Genomic DNA, 17,721 nt, shown 5'->3' with positions numbered 1-17,721 from the left:
ACCGGTTCATACCGAATACCGGTGTTTATTTTTGTTATGATATGAATTTTTAAAATACCGCAATACCGGTGTATATCGCTTAAACAACGTTTGGAACGCGACACTGTTTGAAAGGGTCCCTTTTCACTGGTGCACTGTGGTGAGGGAACAGCTGTATGTGTTACTAAGCGTGAAAGTTCTGAAGCTGTAGAACTAATAGAACGTGATGACACAGAAGATCTCATCCACAATATCCACATTGACCGCCACAAATATCCACCGCCCCCTGCCATCAGCTCCCGTGTCTCACACACACGAGCGCGACTTTAGCACTAGATTGAGCAACTTTTAGACCCTTTTAGTGGCTTTTTTTCCATAGAATATTCATACTGACAAACCTAGCGACTTTTTTGGATAAACCTTAGCTATGGTTCAGTTGGAAGATTTCGCCAGTGCTGTCCCGCGAACGCAAGGTCTGACAAAATAATTTTACATAAAAACATTATAGCTTATATTTGTTTAGTACATTTTTAAATTAATGTAAAAGCTAAAACGAATTGTAAAACTGAAAGTTATTTTTTCATTGTGTTCAGCACGGTGGGCCGCATTTGAATTCGTGACGGGCCGCGGGTTGAGAACCACTGGTGTAGTAGATGCATGTTGATTTTATCAGACGATGCCGCGATTATAAATGAGGGTGTTTAGTCACTATTTAGTGTGGTATTTTTTGACAATATTCACTCATCATGACAGTAAAATAGGGCATTCTAATTCAATATACTGCAGTATTTCCTCTCTCAATCAGTAGAAAAAATTGGTTAACACCCGGTCATGCATGAAAAAAAATGTACCGCGAAACCAGTATAATTTTGAAAAATACCGTGATATACATTTTTGGTCATACCGCCCAGCACTACTATTGAATATGAATCAATAAAAAAGCCATGCAAGTTGATGACACATTTAAATTTAGCTATAATATTAAATCCCTGTAAAAATCAATTCAAGTGCTTAAGATACTTGACCTTACCGTGATTTTACCAGAAAATCTTGTGTTGTGTAAGACGCTCTTTCTCAGAAGACTTGTTCTTACCTGCGTCTGTTTGAAAGCGACTCTTCTGTTTCATTGCTCATGAGAACATGACTCGAACCCCCTTGCCCTCCTTCATGCATGACTTCGATCTGTGGATCAGGATTCAGTTGAAAGAAAAACAGCTTTATGTATGAGCCGAATGTATAATGTGTAATAATGATACAGTAAACTATTTGAAATTATTTTTAAAGGCAAGAACTAATCCCAGACTAACTAAGTTTTTAAATGCGTTTTAGAATGTTTAAAAAATCTTTCATTTATTTCAGATGCAACTGATGGAGACTGATATACCTTGATGCCACCTTTGGCTTTGCGAATATTTTTCCTTTTTGCCAACTCTGCGTCACTGGGCTGCTTACTGGCGCTGTAGTTTTCTATAGCTTTGCGATTTGATGCTGTAATGCAATAATGCATAATTCAGGATACAAAGCCTAACATTAATGTTTTCCTGTCAGAGACATCAGTATATTTGCATAAATATGAGAACTGGAAGCCCAATGAGAGTATTTAATTGTCAGCTCAATAACCTGAAATGAGGACATGCTTCTGGGAAAGAACATTGAGTGATAAGCAGTCTGGATATGCATGCACTTCAGTCAACATACATGGTTTCTTTTAAACTCACTAGGTGCAGTGGGTTGTGGGATTTTAGGTGAAGGGCGTTTTGGTGAAGATTCTGGTCGAGGTGCAACAGGTTGCACTGGCCTTGTTTGCTTTGCAGACAGCTTTTTCAGACTCGCGTGTCTTTTCTCAAACATCTTTTGAACGTCATCCAGCCTTTTCAGAGCAGTTTGAGCTTTGATCTGCATGGGAAGATATTAAAGTGGAAGTACGAAGATTAGAGAAAAATGCAATACTGGCTTTATTTCTTTAAATAAAATATCAGTTATTCATCAGAAACAGATGACCGGTATCATTACAACTATAGTGGGCTCCAAAAGTCTCCAAAAATTCAAACCAAATTTGAAATAAATTTAAAATATTTAATATTCAGTACTATTTCTAGGTCAATAATTGAATAATTTCAGTTCATTTGAATATAATTTACTATTTTCTTTAATAATAATAATCATGTAATTTATAATATTTTTAACAAAACAATTTGGTAACACCCCACAATAAACATCCGTAGTTAATGCATTAACTCAAATTAATTAACAATTAGCAATACATTTGTTACAGCATTTATGAATCTTTATTAATGTTAGCTAATAAAAATACACCTGTTCTTTGTTAGTTATTGTTAGTAATATAATATCATATCATATAAAAGTTTTGATTTAGTTTTATTAATTAATAAAAATAGACTTTTGGATTTGACTGTATGCAAATGTATTCAGTTGTAATCAGCTTCATTTGTACCTTGACCAGCTCTGAGAGGACGATCTCATGCTGGTTGCTGAGGTCTTTGAGGTGACTGAGCTGCTGCTCTTTGGCTGTGTTCATGTACCCCTCGATGTCCTGCAGCGCTGCTTCTGCACCTTCCTGGGTCTGGCATCTGTCTACAGCCTGAGAGGCCAACAGATAAACTCCACTCTCACACCACTGGTTCACCTGCCAACACACAAACACAGAGGCACATCAATGCATCTCTTTGTCCTGGACCCAATTTAAAACTAGAAAGGTGAACAGTGCAGGTTATTTAACTTGGTAATATTATAACCCTTAAAAAAGTAATCAGGAAGCTGCTGTAATAATTCTTATTTATTATGCAAACGGATCTAATTTAAGTCACCGACACATGGTGTTTTAATTATCTACACTGAAAAAAATATTGCTGTAGAAACCGTTTTTATTCAGAAATTGATAGTACATTTCTTAAACAATTACTGAATGAAACATGAAATTTTAAAGTGGAAAATGGAAATAGCATTTTCTTGTAAAACATACTTTAGTAATCTTTGGTTTTCTTTTCTTTTCTTTCTTTTTTTTTTTTTTTTATATATTTTTTTAACTGTGTAAAACTAAAATAAAACAGTTTTCGTTAATGAAAACCGATGAGAAAAATAAAATATAAATATCAGATTAAACTTAAAAAAAAACATAAACAAATATTAGAAATACTAGTTGCCTTGGCAACTAACTGAGATAAGTTGAAATGTAAGTACTAAAACCACTAAAACTGAAATAAAAATATTTAAAAAATGACAAAACAAGTGAAAAAAGCACATACAATTATTAAAGCTTAAATTAACATGAAAACTGAAAATATTCAAATAAGCTAAGTCAGAATATTAATAGATACTATAATAGTATATAAATAAAATACTATATGAAAGACTATAGAATACCCAAAACGTGTCACTCGTATAGTTTTGAATGGGAAAAAAGGCAACGCTCAATTTGGCGGCTCTATCGAAGGAAGCCCCGCCTTCTGAATAAAAGAGCCAATCGGTAAACACGGTTCGGTTGCTATAGAAACAGTCAGCATTCAGAGACGTGCACTTAAAAATGAGCTTTTTTAACATTATTGGAGTGAAAGAAACAACATTTACGAGACAGTTGTTGTCAGATTTCATTGGTGATTTCAAATATGAAATTTAATCGTAAACTTGGTGAACAGTTTTGTAGAATTTGATGTTTCCCCATTCAAAGATATAGGAGCTGCACTTGCATGCCTGAGAGGCGTTTCAAAGATGGCCGCCGAGTGAAATTACTATATACATAAGCAAACTGGTACACTTCTTTAGTTAAATTTTCATTAACTTTTTTCTTGTTTTACTTTTAAATTAAACTACATTTTCTAAAATGGTAAAAAAAAAAAAAAAAAAATTTTTTTTTAACTTAATTCAAGATTCATAATGCATCTATTCTTAGGGTTTTTACACTTTTGTAAATGTATTTGTCTTCTGGCAATGTCATCTCTCAAAATCACCCCTTTGTCATGTCCTGGAGTCAATCATCCAAAGATAAAAACTCAATGTTAAGGTGACCGTGTGGTAATTTAGTAGGATGCTAGTTGTTTCACGGACCTCATCGATGCGTTTGTGGATTTCAAGTGATTTGGTCAGAATGTCACGTTTCTTATTGGCCTCATTGCTGAAGTCATCACAGATCCGACGCAGTTCGACACACTTCGGCCGAATGGAGTCCACGGCGTAGTGGTTACTTTGAATGAGCTGGTCACCATGCTGAGCGTGAAGCTGAGCTTTCTCCAAGGACTCCTGTACAGATCGAAAAACACAGTAAAGCTCAATACATTATGAATGATTTACACTGCTATCTTGACTATCATTAGTAATTGACTTGCAGTGTCACAACAGCAGCAACACTATGGTTGTGTCTTTTATTCGTTCTTGAAGTTCAGTTTGATTTACCGCATGCTTTCACACAATATCTGCGCATTCTTGGCCTTCTGAAAAAGGCCAAGAAAAAAAAAATATGCAGTGTCTTTCTAGATAAGCTGGCTGATTAATAGAGTTAAGATAAAAATCTAAAAAACAGCATTCTATGCTAAGGATCAGCATGAAAACATGCACTGGCAACCAGTACTGCAGATCCTTTCAAGGTATACTTGTGGTTTTATTCCTTGCAAACACTGCCGTGGCAAACTATGCTAATTTAAATGTCTAAACAAAAGAAACAACTGTCTATATATATATATATATATATATATATATATATATACACACACATTATAAATGTATTTACTGTCACTTTTAATAAATTGAATGTGTCCCTGCTGAATAAAAGTGTTCTTCTTTCTTTTCTTTTTTTATTACTTACCCCAAACTTTGTTATGTAGTGTATCATGTTCACATACAAATATTAAGCAGCACAACAAAACATTAAGCACCAAATCAGCATATTAGTTTTCTGAAGGATCATGTGACACTGAAGACTGCAGTAATAGCTGCTGAAAATTCAGCTTTGCCATCACAGAACTAAATTATATATTAAAACATATTAAAATAGTAAACAGCTATTTTAAATTCTAATAATATTTCACAACATTAACGTTTTGACTGTAAAATTTGCAGCCTTTGTTCAAAAACATTTAATTTTTAATTTACGTATTTTAACTATTAATTTGCCCGGTAGTGTATAGGATATATATATATATATATATATATATTCAATTATATGAATATGTATTTGGACAGTGATTGGGGGGATTTATACAGTGACTGCGGAAAGTAAAAATCTAAACTACTGGTTTAAACCAGTCAGCAGAACAAATGCTCATTGTTGAGCCCTGTATGCTGTAATAACTGCTTTGCATACCAGGCCTGGTTTTAGATTCAAACGATTTTGACCTGAGCTTTGTCCTCCAAGGTTTTCATATCGCCCAGTAGATGTTCCACCCGAGCCACACAGTCCCCGGTGTCTGAGAGACCCAGCAAGGTCTCGGTCAGGCCATCCAGAGAAACTTTCACCTGATGCAATGGACAAAACAGACCAAGTTCAGCTTGGTTGACTAGACAACCGCTACAGGGATATTTGGTATAATGGCTGCCTACTAAGTTTACAGAGACTTCATTTGAGCACATCCACTGCACCGTACCTCTCTGAAGTCCTGCTCAAAGTGCCGTAACTGTAAGCACTGCTCTAATTTGAGGTGATGCCTCGACCAGAACTGTTCAAACGCATTCTCCGTCTCATCGAGCTGTGCTAACAACCTGAGACAAACAAACGCTTTTACAGTGTGCATGTCAGAGGAGCTGAAGTGAATTAGATTTCACAGAGGAACATGAGATGACACCAGGCTTTAAAGAATAATAACACAACTGTAACAAAATTCAAAATGAAATCTAAAAATACTTATTAATGTTCATGTTCCTATTGTGAATGGTTCATGGTTCAATGGTGCTCACAATCTTTCATCAGAATGTAACTTGTTCTGTGACTTTCTTTTTTGGCTGACGTTCCTGATGGTTTCCTGATGGTTAAAATCTCCTACAAAGTCAATATTCTGTTTTGCTCACGTATGTCATATTCCGAATATCACGTAGCCACTCAGAAATGTTTTACCGCATTAAAAAAAATAGAACTTCTGGCAAGATCCTCCCAAAGTTATGAACAAACGTTCTCACAGTAACATTAATAGATTGTAATAGAATATAGAATATAATATAGAATTAATAGAATAAATAGAATGTTCGTCTGTTCTCAAGATGTTAAAACATTATTAACTTGTTTTTTCTGAAATGTATTAGTTAGACATTTGTCTGGCATTTTTAAATATTACTATTTAGAGAACATTCAAAAGTAACGTCTCCATAATGTTTGCAAAATGATCAAATGGAATGTTCCCTTAACTTTCGCATAACCAAGAAGAAATGCCTTTGAAAATCGATGTTTTTAATGTTCAGAAAACATTCAGAAATAATATTTTCATAACTGAATGGAAATGTTAGCAAAATTATTTTTTGCTAAAAAAAAAAAAAAAAGAAGTATTTTTTGCTAGCTGGTCTTGTCTTTAATAATGTTCACAAAACGTTAGCACAAAAACTAGTGCTGTCAAATGATTAATCGTGATTAATCGCATCCAAAATAAAATATTTTGTTTAAATAATATGTGTGTATACTGTGCATATTTATTATGCATGTATAGATACACACACACATGCATGTATATATTTAAGAAAAATATGTTTTGTTCATATAAAATATTAATATTTATATATAATATAAATTATATATGAATATAAACAATATATATATATACACATGTATGTTTGTGTATTTATATATACATCATAAATATACACAGTACACACATATTTTGTAAACAATAACTTTTATTTTGGATGTGATTAATCGCGATTAATCATTTGACAACACTAACAAAAACAATTTTTATATGTCGACCATGCAGTGTTTTTTGTTTTCATAAACTTTTTAGCCTGACATTCATCTCACATTCTTATGTTACAGTTTATTTCCAAATGTTCAGATAATATTCAAACGTAACATTCCGATAATGTTTGCAAAATAATCAAATGGAACATTCACATTACCAACGTTCTTTTGTAAGCTGGGATTCTACTTAAGCTAGAGTATCATAATTAATGGTGTAACTTTCTTTGTTCGGCAAAATATTTTGACACACCTCTCAACGGTTGTTTGGTTCTCTACCTCATCCGGGTTCAAAATGTGGCTCTCGGTTTTGCTGGCCTGGTCTTTGATACAAGACAATAGAGTATTTCCTTGCTTTATAGCCAATTTTAGCTCGTCCTGTGCAGAGAGATGGAAACGTGGCATATGAATGCTGAAAGAATTTGCATATGCAAAATATAGTAAATCATGATAAATACAGGTCATGTTTTGTTGTTCCACACAATGTTAGAAACGGTTCCCAAGGTCACGGAACTGATAAAAGATAACTGACTAATTCCACACATATATATATATATATATATATATATATATATATATATATATATATATATATATATATATATATATATATAATAACTATAAAACTATAAAAATATTAATAATTGTGTGTTATATATATATATTAATTATAATAACATGGATTAAACAAATCTTATGACAAAATTACAACCAACATGAACTACTGTTTCATAAAAGAATAAAATATGAGCTACCTTGAGCTTATCGTGTTTTTCGGTGTGTGTGATGAGCAAGTCTTTGGTGCACTGCACGTCATTGGGAAGTTCAGTTTCTGCTAGGTCAGTTCCAAACTGCTGCAGCATCTGTGCTGTGCTCTTCACTGTTAACGCAAAGTTCTCAATGGCCTAGGACACAACATTTTAACACAGTCTGAATAGATCATATAAATGGGAGCAGTCAAAAGGTTACATATCTTGCTTAGACAAAACTGAGCCTATTTATTTTGCACTGTGCATACAGTACATTTATGTTTTTGTGTCTTTTACATAAAACACTTACACTTTAAATTATATTAAAGCAATAAGCCCCAAGAAGCTGTGGTTTACAGTGAATTTATAACAGCTAAGGGGCGTTGTTAGGCATGACGCGAAGCAGGGTGCCTAAAACCCCCTTAGCTGTTATAAATTCACTGTAAACCACGGCTTCACGGGGTTTATTGCTTTTATAAAACGGTTATTCCATATACGTAGTAAGGTTTCACAAAATAAAACAGAGCAAATGAAGTGTAATGATATCAATAAAAACAGTATTCTTCCACCAAACAATGTAGTTCCCACTGGTCTATATACAATGTTCTCTATTATAGATCAGTGGTAGTTCCTCAGAATTAGTTGTGGTTGCAACAAAGTGGTTGCCAAGCAACAGACAAACGTAAACAAAGGTGTATGTAGCTTCGAACGTGGCTCAGCCGGAATCAAGGACCGGAACTATTCATTTTATATTTGCCAGATGTTTTCTGGCAAAACTGAGACGAGCCTTTATGTTCTTTTTGCTCAGCAGCGGTTTTCGTCTTGGAACTCTGCCATGCAGACCGTTTTTGCCCAGTCTCTTTCTTATGGTGGAGTCATGAACACTGACCTTAACTGAGGCAAGTGAGGCCTGCAGTTCTTTGGATGTTGTTGTGGGGTCTTTTGTGACCTCTTGGATGAGTCGTCGCTGTGCTCTTGGGGTAATTTTGGTCGGCCGGCCACTCCTGGGAAGGTTCTCCACTGTTCCATGTTTTTGCCATTTGTGAATAATGGCTCTCACTGTGGTTCGCTGGAGTCCCAAAGCTTTAGAAATGGCTTTATAACCTTTTCCAGACTGATAGACCTCAATTACTTTCATGTTGTGTTTACTTGTGTTATCTTTGACTAATATTTAAATTTGTTTGATGATCTGAAACATTAAAGTGTGACAAACATGCAAAAAATAAGAAATCAGGAAGGGGGCCAACACTTTTTCACACCACTATATATATATATATCTTCTGTTTTTAAATTAGGGCTTGATTTATTAAAAAACAACTTTCTTACTGTGCGATGGTGAATCCATTGACTGTGGCAATAGTCCAGGGTCCCCCCCAGGTCACAGGTCAGCTGGCCTTTGTCAATATAGCCATGCAAGTCTGACAGGGAATTTAGCATAACAACCTACAAGAGAAGAGAAAAGAACAAGGAATTACCCATAATAGCCTATATATTAAGCATATTTTAGGGTACAGAAACTAAATGTTTGTCCTACTTTACCACAATGTCACATTTAAAGAACGCAGTTGCTGCTATTAAAGGGTTAGTTCACCCAAAAATGAAAATTCTGTCATTAATTACTCACCCTCATGTTGTTCGAAACCCGTAAGATCTTCGTTCATCTTCGGAACACAATTTAAGATATTTTTTATGAAATCTGAGGGCTCTCTGACTCTCCCATAGACAGCAAGGTTAACCATCATGTTCAAGGTCCAGAAAAGTACCAAGATGATCGACAAAGTAGTCCATGTGACATCAGTGGTTCAACTGTAAAGTTACGAAGCTTTGAGAATACTTATTTGCGCAAAGAAAACAAAAATAACGACTTTATTCCCCATTTTCATCTCTACTGCGTCACTTGTGGACACGTGTTCAGGACAGTATCATGACGCGAGCGTGTGGCGGCGCTTGGTACTTTTCTGGACCTTGAACATGGTAGTTACCTTGCTGTATATGGGAGGGTCAGAGAGCCCTCAGATTTCATCAAAAATATCTTAAATTGTGTTCCAAAGATGAACAAAGGTTTTACGGGTTTGGAACAACACGAGGGCAAGTAATTAATGACAGAATTTTCATTTTTGGGTGAACTAACCCTTTAATGGTTCAGTTGTATGGGTGGTCTGACAACGTCAGACCACCCATACAATGACTTTCATAGGAACTTTAGCCTTTTTATAAACTGTAGTAGCAAACGTCATAACTTTGAGTTCCTTAAAATATGCATGCAAACATTTTACAGGACATATATAGTAAAAACTGTTGTGAGAAATGGTAAAAGAATATTCTGGGTTTGACAAGCTCAGTCAATAGCATTTGTGGTTGTTTTGACTCATCACTCATTTCCTTTGAATGAAAAAAAAACTGAGGTTATAATGAGTCACTTGCAATAAAAATAAAAGGGGCCCATTTTTAGAGGATTTAAAAGCATACACGTGAGGCTTATAATTTTATAAAAGCATTTCCATTTATTCTTCTGATTGCTTTTGTATAATTAGAGCTGTAAAACAGTTGAAATCCTTGTTTTTACACACTTTTTAAGATTTTAGAGTTGATGGTGTTACATTGCAATGGCAACAAAGTTATAAAATTGGATATAACTTTACACACAATAGCTTAGTAAACAATTGTTTACACTAAAATCATGTCATCACACTAAATTCACTCATACTGTTCACGGCTGTACTATTAAAACAATGAGTATTTTAATGTTTACAGATTGACCCCATTAATTTCCATTGTAAATGCCCCACTGATTTTTATGACTAATTAACTCATCTGCAGATGACATTTTGTGAAATAAGTACACGTGCATCCTGAAAGCGCTTCACTTTTTTCAAATTTTTTCATGTTATGTTTCAGCCAATTCATTATTTTCCTCAAAATTCTACAAACAATACCCAATAATGACAACGTGAAAGAAGTTTGTTTGAAATCTTTGCAAATTTATAAAAAAATAAAAAACGAAAAAAAATCAGATGTAATAAGTATTCACAGCCTTTGCCATGACACTCAAAATTGAGCTCAGGTGCATCCTGTTTCCAAGTTTCTACAACTTGTTTGGAGTCCACCTGTGGTAAATTCAGTTGATCGGACATGATTTGGAAAGGCACGCAACTATCTATATAAGGTCCCACAGTTAACAGGGCATGTCGGAGCACAAACCTAGCCATGAAGTCCAAGGAATTGTCTGTAGACCGCCGAGACAGGATTGTATCGATTGAATCAATAAATTTGCAAAGATTTCAGCATTGAAGGTCCCAATGAGCACAGTGGCCTCCATCGTCCGTAAATGGAAGACGTTTGGAACCACCGGGACTCTTCCTAGAGCGGGCTGCCCGGCCAAACTGAGCGATCGGGGGAGAAGGGCCTTAGTCAGGGAAGTGACCAAGAACCCAATGGTCACTCTGACAGAGCTTCAGCGTTTCTCTGTGGAGAGAGGAGAACCTTCCAGAAGGCATCATGCTAAGGGTATGTTTTTCAGCAGCAGGAACTGGGAGACTAGTCAGGATCGAGGGAAAGCTGAATGCAGCAATGTACAGAGACATCCTTGATGAAAACCTGCTCCAGAGCGCTCTGGTCCTCAGACTGGGGCGAAGGTTCATCTTCCAACAGGACAATGACCTTAAGCACGCAACCAAGATGTCCTTGAGTGGCCCAGCCAGAGCCCAGACTTGAAACCGATTGAACATCTCTGGAGAGATCTGAAAATAGTTGTGCACCGATGCTCCCCATACAACCTGATGGAGCTTAAGAGGTCCCGCAAAGAAGAATGAGAGAAACAAAATAGGTGTGCCCAAAAATAGGTGTGCCAAGCTTGTAGCATCATACTCAAAAAGACTTGAGGCTGTAATTGGTGCCAAAGGAGACATTCTTGATGAAAACCTGCTCCAGAGCGCTCTGGTCCTCAGACTGGGGCGAAGGTTCATCTTCCAACAGGACAATGACCTTAAGCACGCAACCAAGATGTCCTTGAGTGGCCCAGCCAGAGCCCAGACTTGAAACCGATTGAACATCTCTGGAGAGATCTGAAAATAGTTGTGCACCGATGCTCCCCATACAACCTGATGGAGCTTAAGAGGTCCCGCAAAGAAGAATGAGAGAAACAAAATAGGTGTGCCCAAAAATAGGTGTGCCAAGCTTGTAGCATCATACTCAAAAAGACTTGAGGCTGTAATTGGTGCCAAAGGCGCTTGTGAATAGTATTGAGCAATACTTATGCACATGTGATTTTTTTATAAATTTGCAAAGATTAAGGAAACTTCTTTCACGTTATTGTTTGTAGAATTGAGGAAAATAATTAATTTAATCAATTTTAAGTCTGTAACATAACAAAATGTGGAAAAAGTGAAGCGCTGTGAATACTTTCCGGATGTTTTATAAATTTGCAAAGATTAAGGAAACTTCTTTCACGTTGTCATCATGGGTTATTGTTTGTAGAATTGAGGAAAATAATTAATTTAATCCATTTTAAGTCTGTAACATAACAAAATGTGGAAAAAGTGAAGCGCTGTGAATACTTTCCGGATGCACTTGTATGTGCACTGCAGCACAAACTTAATTTCCTTAACATCAGAAAAGATGTAGCATGCAGATGATAATCTCATGCACCAGCATATGCAACAGCTGTAGACACATGAATGTGTGAGAAAGTTGCATTGACTGAATTTCACACATTACAAGCAGTGATAAGGCACAGTGCAAGAACCTGTGTTTTTGTAACAATGTCCCCTGTATCTTCTAAAGTGGTGTGAAAACAGGGTTAGAGATTATCTGCATACAATCTGTAGGTTAACACCCTTTCAGACATGCATAATACAACAGGGTGACCGGCTCTGTCAATAATTTAGTGAATGAGTGATCATGTTACAAACACTCCAGACAAGCCATGCACATCATATGGCGAATGAACGGACGTGCTGAGGGTCCAGACAGACAGAAGCATGCTTACCGGTACCTTCAATTTGAAGTCATCCCTATGTAACCTCATACTGAAATCAGCGATGGCCCTCTGGAGGAGACGTGAAGGTTTCAGAACCAGAACAAGCTGCAGATTTCCTGGAAAGGAGCCCTTTGGTGTCATGAAAGAAAATGAAACAAGTAAACAAAAATGTGACACTTTTTTTGACAATTCTGAGGCATTAACTATATATACCTTTGTTCATTTATATTTATAAAGGTATAATATAACATTTATAAAGTTGTAATAATAGGTATTATATATATATATATATATATATATTATATACAAGCAAAAATACTTTTTAAGTGGTAAATAAAACAAAGGTTTTTGAAGTATGTTTTACAAGTAGATAATATTTCAGTCTTTCTACTCTAAAATTTTAATTTATTAAAAGTTTAGTTTAATTCATTGTTTCACTGGCAGTTTTTTTTTTTTTAATAGAGTATATTACATTTTAAAATTAAATTACATTTGTTTAAAATAGAATGTGACGTAATAATGTTTATATGTATTCAAATTCTTTAGTGATTACATTTTTTACAATTTAAGAAAATAAGAAGAATATTTAGAATAATATGACCTATTATCATTACATTAATTATTATTCAAAATATAATTTTTATTTTATTAAATTGTAAAAATGAAATCACTAAAGAAATATTACTGTTGCAATAACACTCTTGTTGAATATAAAACTTACTGTAAGATTAAAAAAAATGAGTATTTAAAACTTGAATACACAAAGGTATTTTAAAAATAAAGTTCAAGTGTTGCTGTCATTGAAGCAAATACAAATATATTTTTATGCTTATAATTTGTAAAAGAACGTGTGTGTGTACCCAGCTTGTTCGATTTCAGTTGATAGGCCTATCTATTGTATATCTTGATACTGTGCAGCATGTTCTTTTTGCTCGGAACTGCATTGAGATCTGTAAACGTCATGTTAAAGTGCTGTTTTAACTTCACAAAGCTTCAGCAAGAGCTTGTACAAACCGCTATCCGTGTCAGAGAAGTGATTGCTGAGTTCCATTTGTCCTTCCTGCGGTCCAGGATGATGATGAAGCCAATGCTAGCGGCATCCATGCTGAAGGATGAAGGACAGAAACAGACAGGTTGGGCATTGAAATCAAAACCATCAGACAGTAATCAAACAGAGAACTGCTTGTTCTTACAGTTGGTTTCACTACATATTTTGAAAATCTTTACCAATGAAAATAAACCTTTCAAAAATAAATGAGGTTTCACCTTGGTATGCTGCTCAGGTATGTGACAACATTAACAAAATCCTCATCTGACACCTCATTAAAACTTGAGAACTCTGGGAAGGTGATGATGGGAGATCCGTCTTTTCCTCTTCCTCCTGCAAAAATGTCATGGACTTAAGTGTCTAGTTAATTCATAGTTATCAAACCTGAGGAAAATAAGTTTTAGCATGTTAAATGGCACTCCGGCACTTTGTTTACACACTTTGTGTGTGTGTGTGTGTGTATATATATTTATTTATGCATTTATTAATTTCCAATTTCATTAGGTGTCATGATTGGCGCAGTCTCTGTGTGCACCTAAACTGAAACTATACACCTTGTGTGAAGTCACATGCAGCAAAAACCAGGTTTGAGAACATTAAAACCATGACCTAAAGATTTGATTTATTTATTTAACAGTTCTGACATTAAACATGTAAACCACATGAAACCATATAAACACTTGCAACCTATTCTAAGTCTTTCAAATGTTTGAAAATAATTTAAAATATTATTTATATTTCATATACATATATACAGTGGGGCAAAAAAGTATTTAGTCAGCCACCAATTGTGCAAGTTCTCCCACTTAAAAAGATGAGAGAGGCCTGTAATTTTCATCATAGGTATACCTCAACTATGAGAGACAAAATGAGAAAAAAAATCCAGAAAATCACATTGTAGGATTTTTAAAGAATTAATTGGTAAATTCCTCGGTAAAATAAGTATTTGGTCACCTACAAACAAGCAAGATTTCTGGCTCTCACAGACCTGTAACTTCTTATTTAAGAGGCTCCTCTGTCCTCCACACGTTACCTGTATTAATGGTATCTGTTTGAACTCGTTATCAGTATAAACCTGGGGGGGGGGAATCATGTTTAATTTAAACAAACCCAAAAATAAAAATATGTCAAGAGATTAAAAGAAACGTGCTAAGTTTGCTATGACGTTGATTTTTGTGGAGAGATGTATAGTTTTTATTTATTTATTTATCATTTATTTATTTATTTTTGAAGTGGGGGGGTGGGGGGTCTGGTTTGGGGGACCCCCCCAAGAGCTTTGACACAAATCGAACCCTGGTTTCTGTGCCATCAAACCTAAACGGAAACTACACACATTGTGTGAAGATGCATGCAGTAGAAAGCAGGTGCGAGTCATTATGACCTACATCAGGGTTTTTTTTGTTAGTTAATTTTCAAAAAACAATGAAGTTTCATTTCATTTCATGAGTTTCATTCATTCATGGGACATGCTTCTGACATTATCATTGGTTCTTAAGTATTCACCACATCCTTCTACGTTTTATTTGACTATATTTAAATGTATTATGTTTTTTTGTTTTTTTTAGAACTCCTTTCAACCACAAGGGGGCAACAGTGGAATCAGAGACATCCATTGAGTTCAGACACATCAATAGAGTATTATACATACAGCACTGATTTGAAAATGTTCATTAGCTAGCTAACAAAAAATCTGACTCAAAAAGTTAATAAAATTAAGATAATCAAATTAAACGGTTTACAAATATTGTTACATATACAGAATTAATACATGTTTATGCTCACATACATTTACATTATGATGCTAACTATGCAAATTCATTAAATAAAAAATTACAGTTTATATTTTTGAGCCATATGATCAATTACATTTTAATTTTACTTGATACAATTTAATATGGAAGGGACACTGACATATTGAAAACCTTTAGTTAATATTAGGTATTTTTTAACATATACTGTCACATTTTTACCGTAAAATGTGTTTGAAATCAAATACCCCTAAGACCCCTGCTGTAGATCACACAATCTAATGTCTTTAAATAATGACATATTTCTAGAATTCCTCTAATAACGGATTATAGTATAATTTTTAAATAATTCAAATAATTTTGGCAAACTGTTCTCCAGTGTGAATATGTAATCGCCTCTTTAACAGGGATTCTTCTTATTGTGCTCATTCCTGAGGGCAATTTGAAGAAAGATGTGTTTGTTTGCAGTAATGAGGCAGATCCACTCAGAGGTCATATGTCCATCCATTTTTAGACTTGCCGCAACTCTTCACTTGGGTGATGTCTAGGTTATTCTTTTAATAGTTTACCAGTAAAGAAATAAAGTTTCCAAGTGTAGACAAGGAATTTCCATTTATATTTATAATATGCAAATCAAGCAACAAAACCCTCCAGCCCACATCCACAGTCTTATTTGGAACATCACTGGAAAAACGTCACCCACCTTGTGGTTGAATGACTTCTCTTGAAAATTATGGCTTATATTAGACACCTATAAAACCAGATATAAAGAACCTGTAGCAACTCCTGGTGGATTTTTTTTTTTTTTAGCAATTCCATACCTAGCAACCGCATAATACTTATACTGCTCTGAACACCTTAGTCACCATATAACGAGACCCTGCCAGCCATCAACAACACCTCAGCATTGTGACAAAGCAAGAAGCAATCTTCAGAAAATGTAAAAATCCCATATATTTTCAGAGGTAAAAACAAATTATCATCATAATCTGGTAAATGCATGTTTATATTTAAATGAATGAAATCTAAATAAATATACAGTACATACATGTATACAAGTAAATTTAAATAAATATTTAAAAAACATACATTTCATATTTATGCATTTTATATAGTCATATATGTGACCCTGGACCACAAAACCAGTCATAAGGGTCAATTTTTTTAAATTGAGATTTATACATAATCATATATAAATAAGCTTTCCATTGACGTATGGTTTGTTAGGATAGGACAATATTTGGCCGAAATACAACTATTTGAATATCTGGAATCTGAGGGTGCAAAAAAATCGAAATACTGAGAAAATGCATATTGCGAATCAAAAATTAAGTTTTGATATATTCACGGTAGGAAATTTACAAAATATCATCATGGAATATGATCTTTATTTAATATCCTAATGATTTTTGGCATAAAAGAAAAATCGATTATTTTGACCCATACAATGTTTTTTTTGGCTATTGCTAAAAATATACCCAAGCGACTTAAGACTGTACACACACATACATACATATATACAGGTGCATCTCAAAAAATTAGAATGTCGTGGAAAAGTTAATTTATTTCAGTAATTCAACTCAAATTGTGAAACTCGAGTATTAAATAAATTCAATGCACACAGACTGAAGTAGTTTAAGTCTTTGGTTCTTTTACAATGTAATAAAAATAAATAAGAAAAAAATCCATCTATCTATTTAGCCATGCGCAAACATATATGCAAGTGCAAATACACACAAACACATCCTCCTGGCTTTGTCTCGCTTGAAAAGAGGACAATTGTTTGATGCGTGACTTCTGACCTGATTACTTTTTTTCTTCGCTAGTGAACGAGACACATTTGAAGTCTATTCTATTAAATTTCTGGTCGTCCCCTGTGATTCACAGAGTCCTAATGGACGACACCAAGCTTTTCAGCGGAAAGCAGCACTTGAGGAGCCAGCTAATTAGATTGCACAAAGTATGCTGGGATTGTTTTTCTCTGTAGCTAGTGCAGTTTTGATGGCTGATGCAGGCGTCTTGGCAGATGAGGAGACAGGGAGGCAGGCCAGGCCTCAGGAGATCTGACTGGGGTGGGAAGGAATGGAATAGCTCTCCAAGGAGCACCGAGTCTGTAGTCGCGATGTCCCTCCCACTTACATCAGTTCAGTGTGTAAGTTTTTCCACCCTGTTTTCAGAGAGCTCTGCTTGTACTGAATGTGGTAAACACTGCTGTTTTATTAGTTAATATTAATTGTTTTGTATAGTCAATTATCCTACAGTACCACCTGGCAACTTCATGACCAAGGCTTGATCAAATTAACTAAAAATAGAGTCAGTTATATTAT

General features: G+C 34.9%; 1 protein-coding gene across 1 annotated transcript in view; it reads right to left on the bottom strand.

Moving 5' to 3' along the window:
• Nucleotides 1-17,721, bottom strand: part of mcf2l2 (MCF.2 cell line derived transforming sequence-like 2) — an 87,758-nt gene that overhangs the window by 46,602 nt on the left and 23,435 nt on the right. Inside the window, exons 3-15 of the mRNA XM_016248699.1 lie at nt 13,865-13,979; nt 13,613-13,703; nt 12,608-12,727; nt 8,947-9,063; nt 7,627-7,776; nt 7,125-7,249; nt 5,577-5,691; nt 5,329-5,448; nt 4,045-4,236; nt 2,435-2,626; nt 1,698-1,875; nt 1,364-1,467; nt 1,073-1,161 (exon numbers count right to left, since the gene is read on the bottom strand). Coding sequence (XP_016104185.1) covers nt 1,073-1,161; nt 1,364-1,467; nt 1,698-1,875; nt 2,435-2,626; nt 4,045-4,236; nt 5,329-5,448; nt 5,577-5,691; nt 7,125-7,249; nt 7,627-7,776; nt 8,947-9,063; nt 12,608-12,727; nt 13,613-13,703; nt 13,865-13,979 — 1,708 coding nt within the window. The remainder of the gene's footprint in view (nt 1-1,072; nt 1,162-1,363; nt 1,468-1,697; nt 1,876-2,434; nt 2,627-4,044; nt 4,237-5,328; nt 5,449-5,576; nt 5,692-7,124; nt 7,250-7,626; nt 7,777-8,946; nt 9,064-12,607; nt 12,728-13,612; nt 13,704-13,864; nt 13,980-17,721) is intronic.

The sequence above is a fragment of the Sinocyclocheilus grahami genome, unplaced genomic scaffold, assembly GCF_001515645.1.
Source record: "Sinocyclocheilus grahami isolate Dianchi unplaced genomic scaffold, SAMN03320097.WGS_v1.1 scaffold25.1, whole genome shotgun sequence".
Classification (NCBI taxonomy): domain Eukaryota; kingdom Metazoa; phylum Chordata; class Actinopteri; order Cypriniformes; family Cyprinidae; genus Sinocyclocheilus; species Sinocyclocheilus grahami.
Note: the sequence above shows the minus strand (reverse complement) of the source record. Positions and strands in the feature narration are given on the sequence as shown.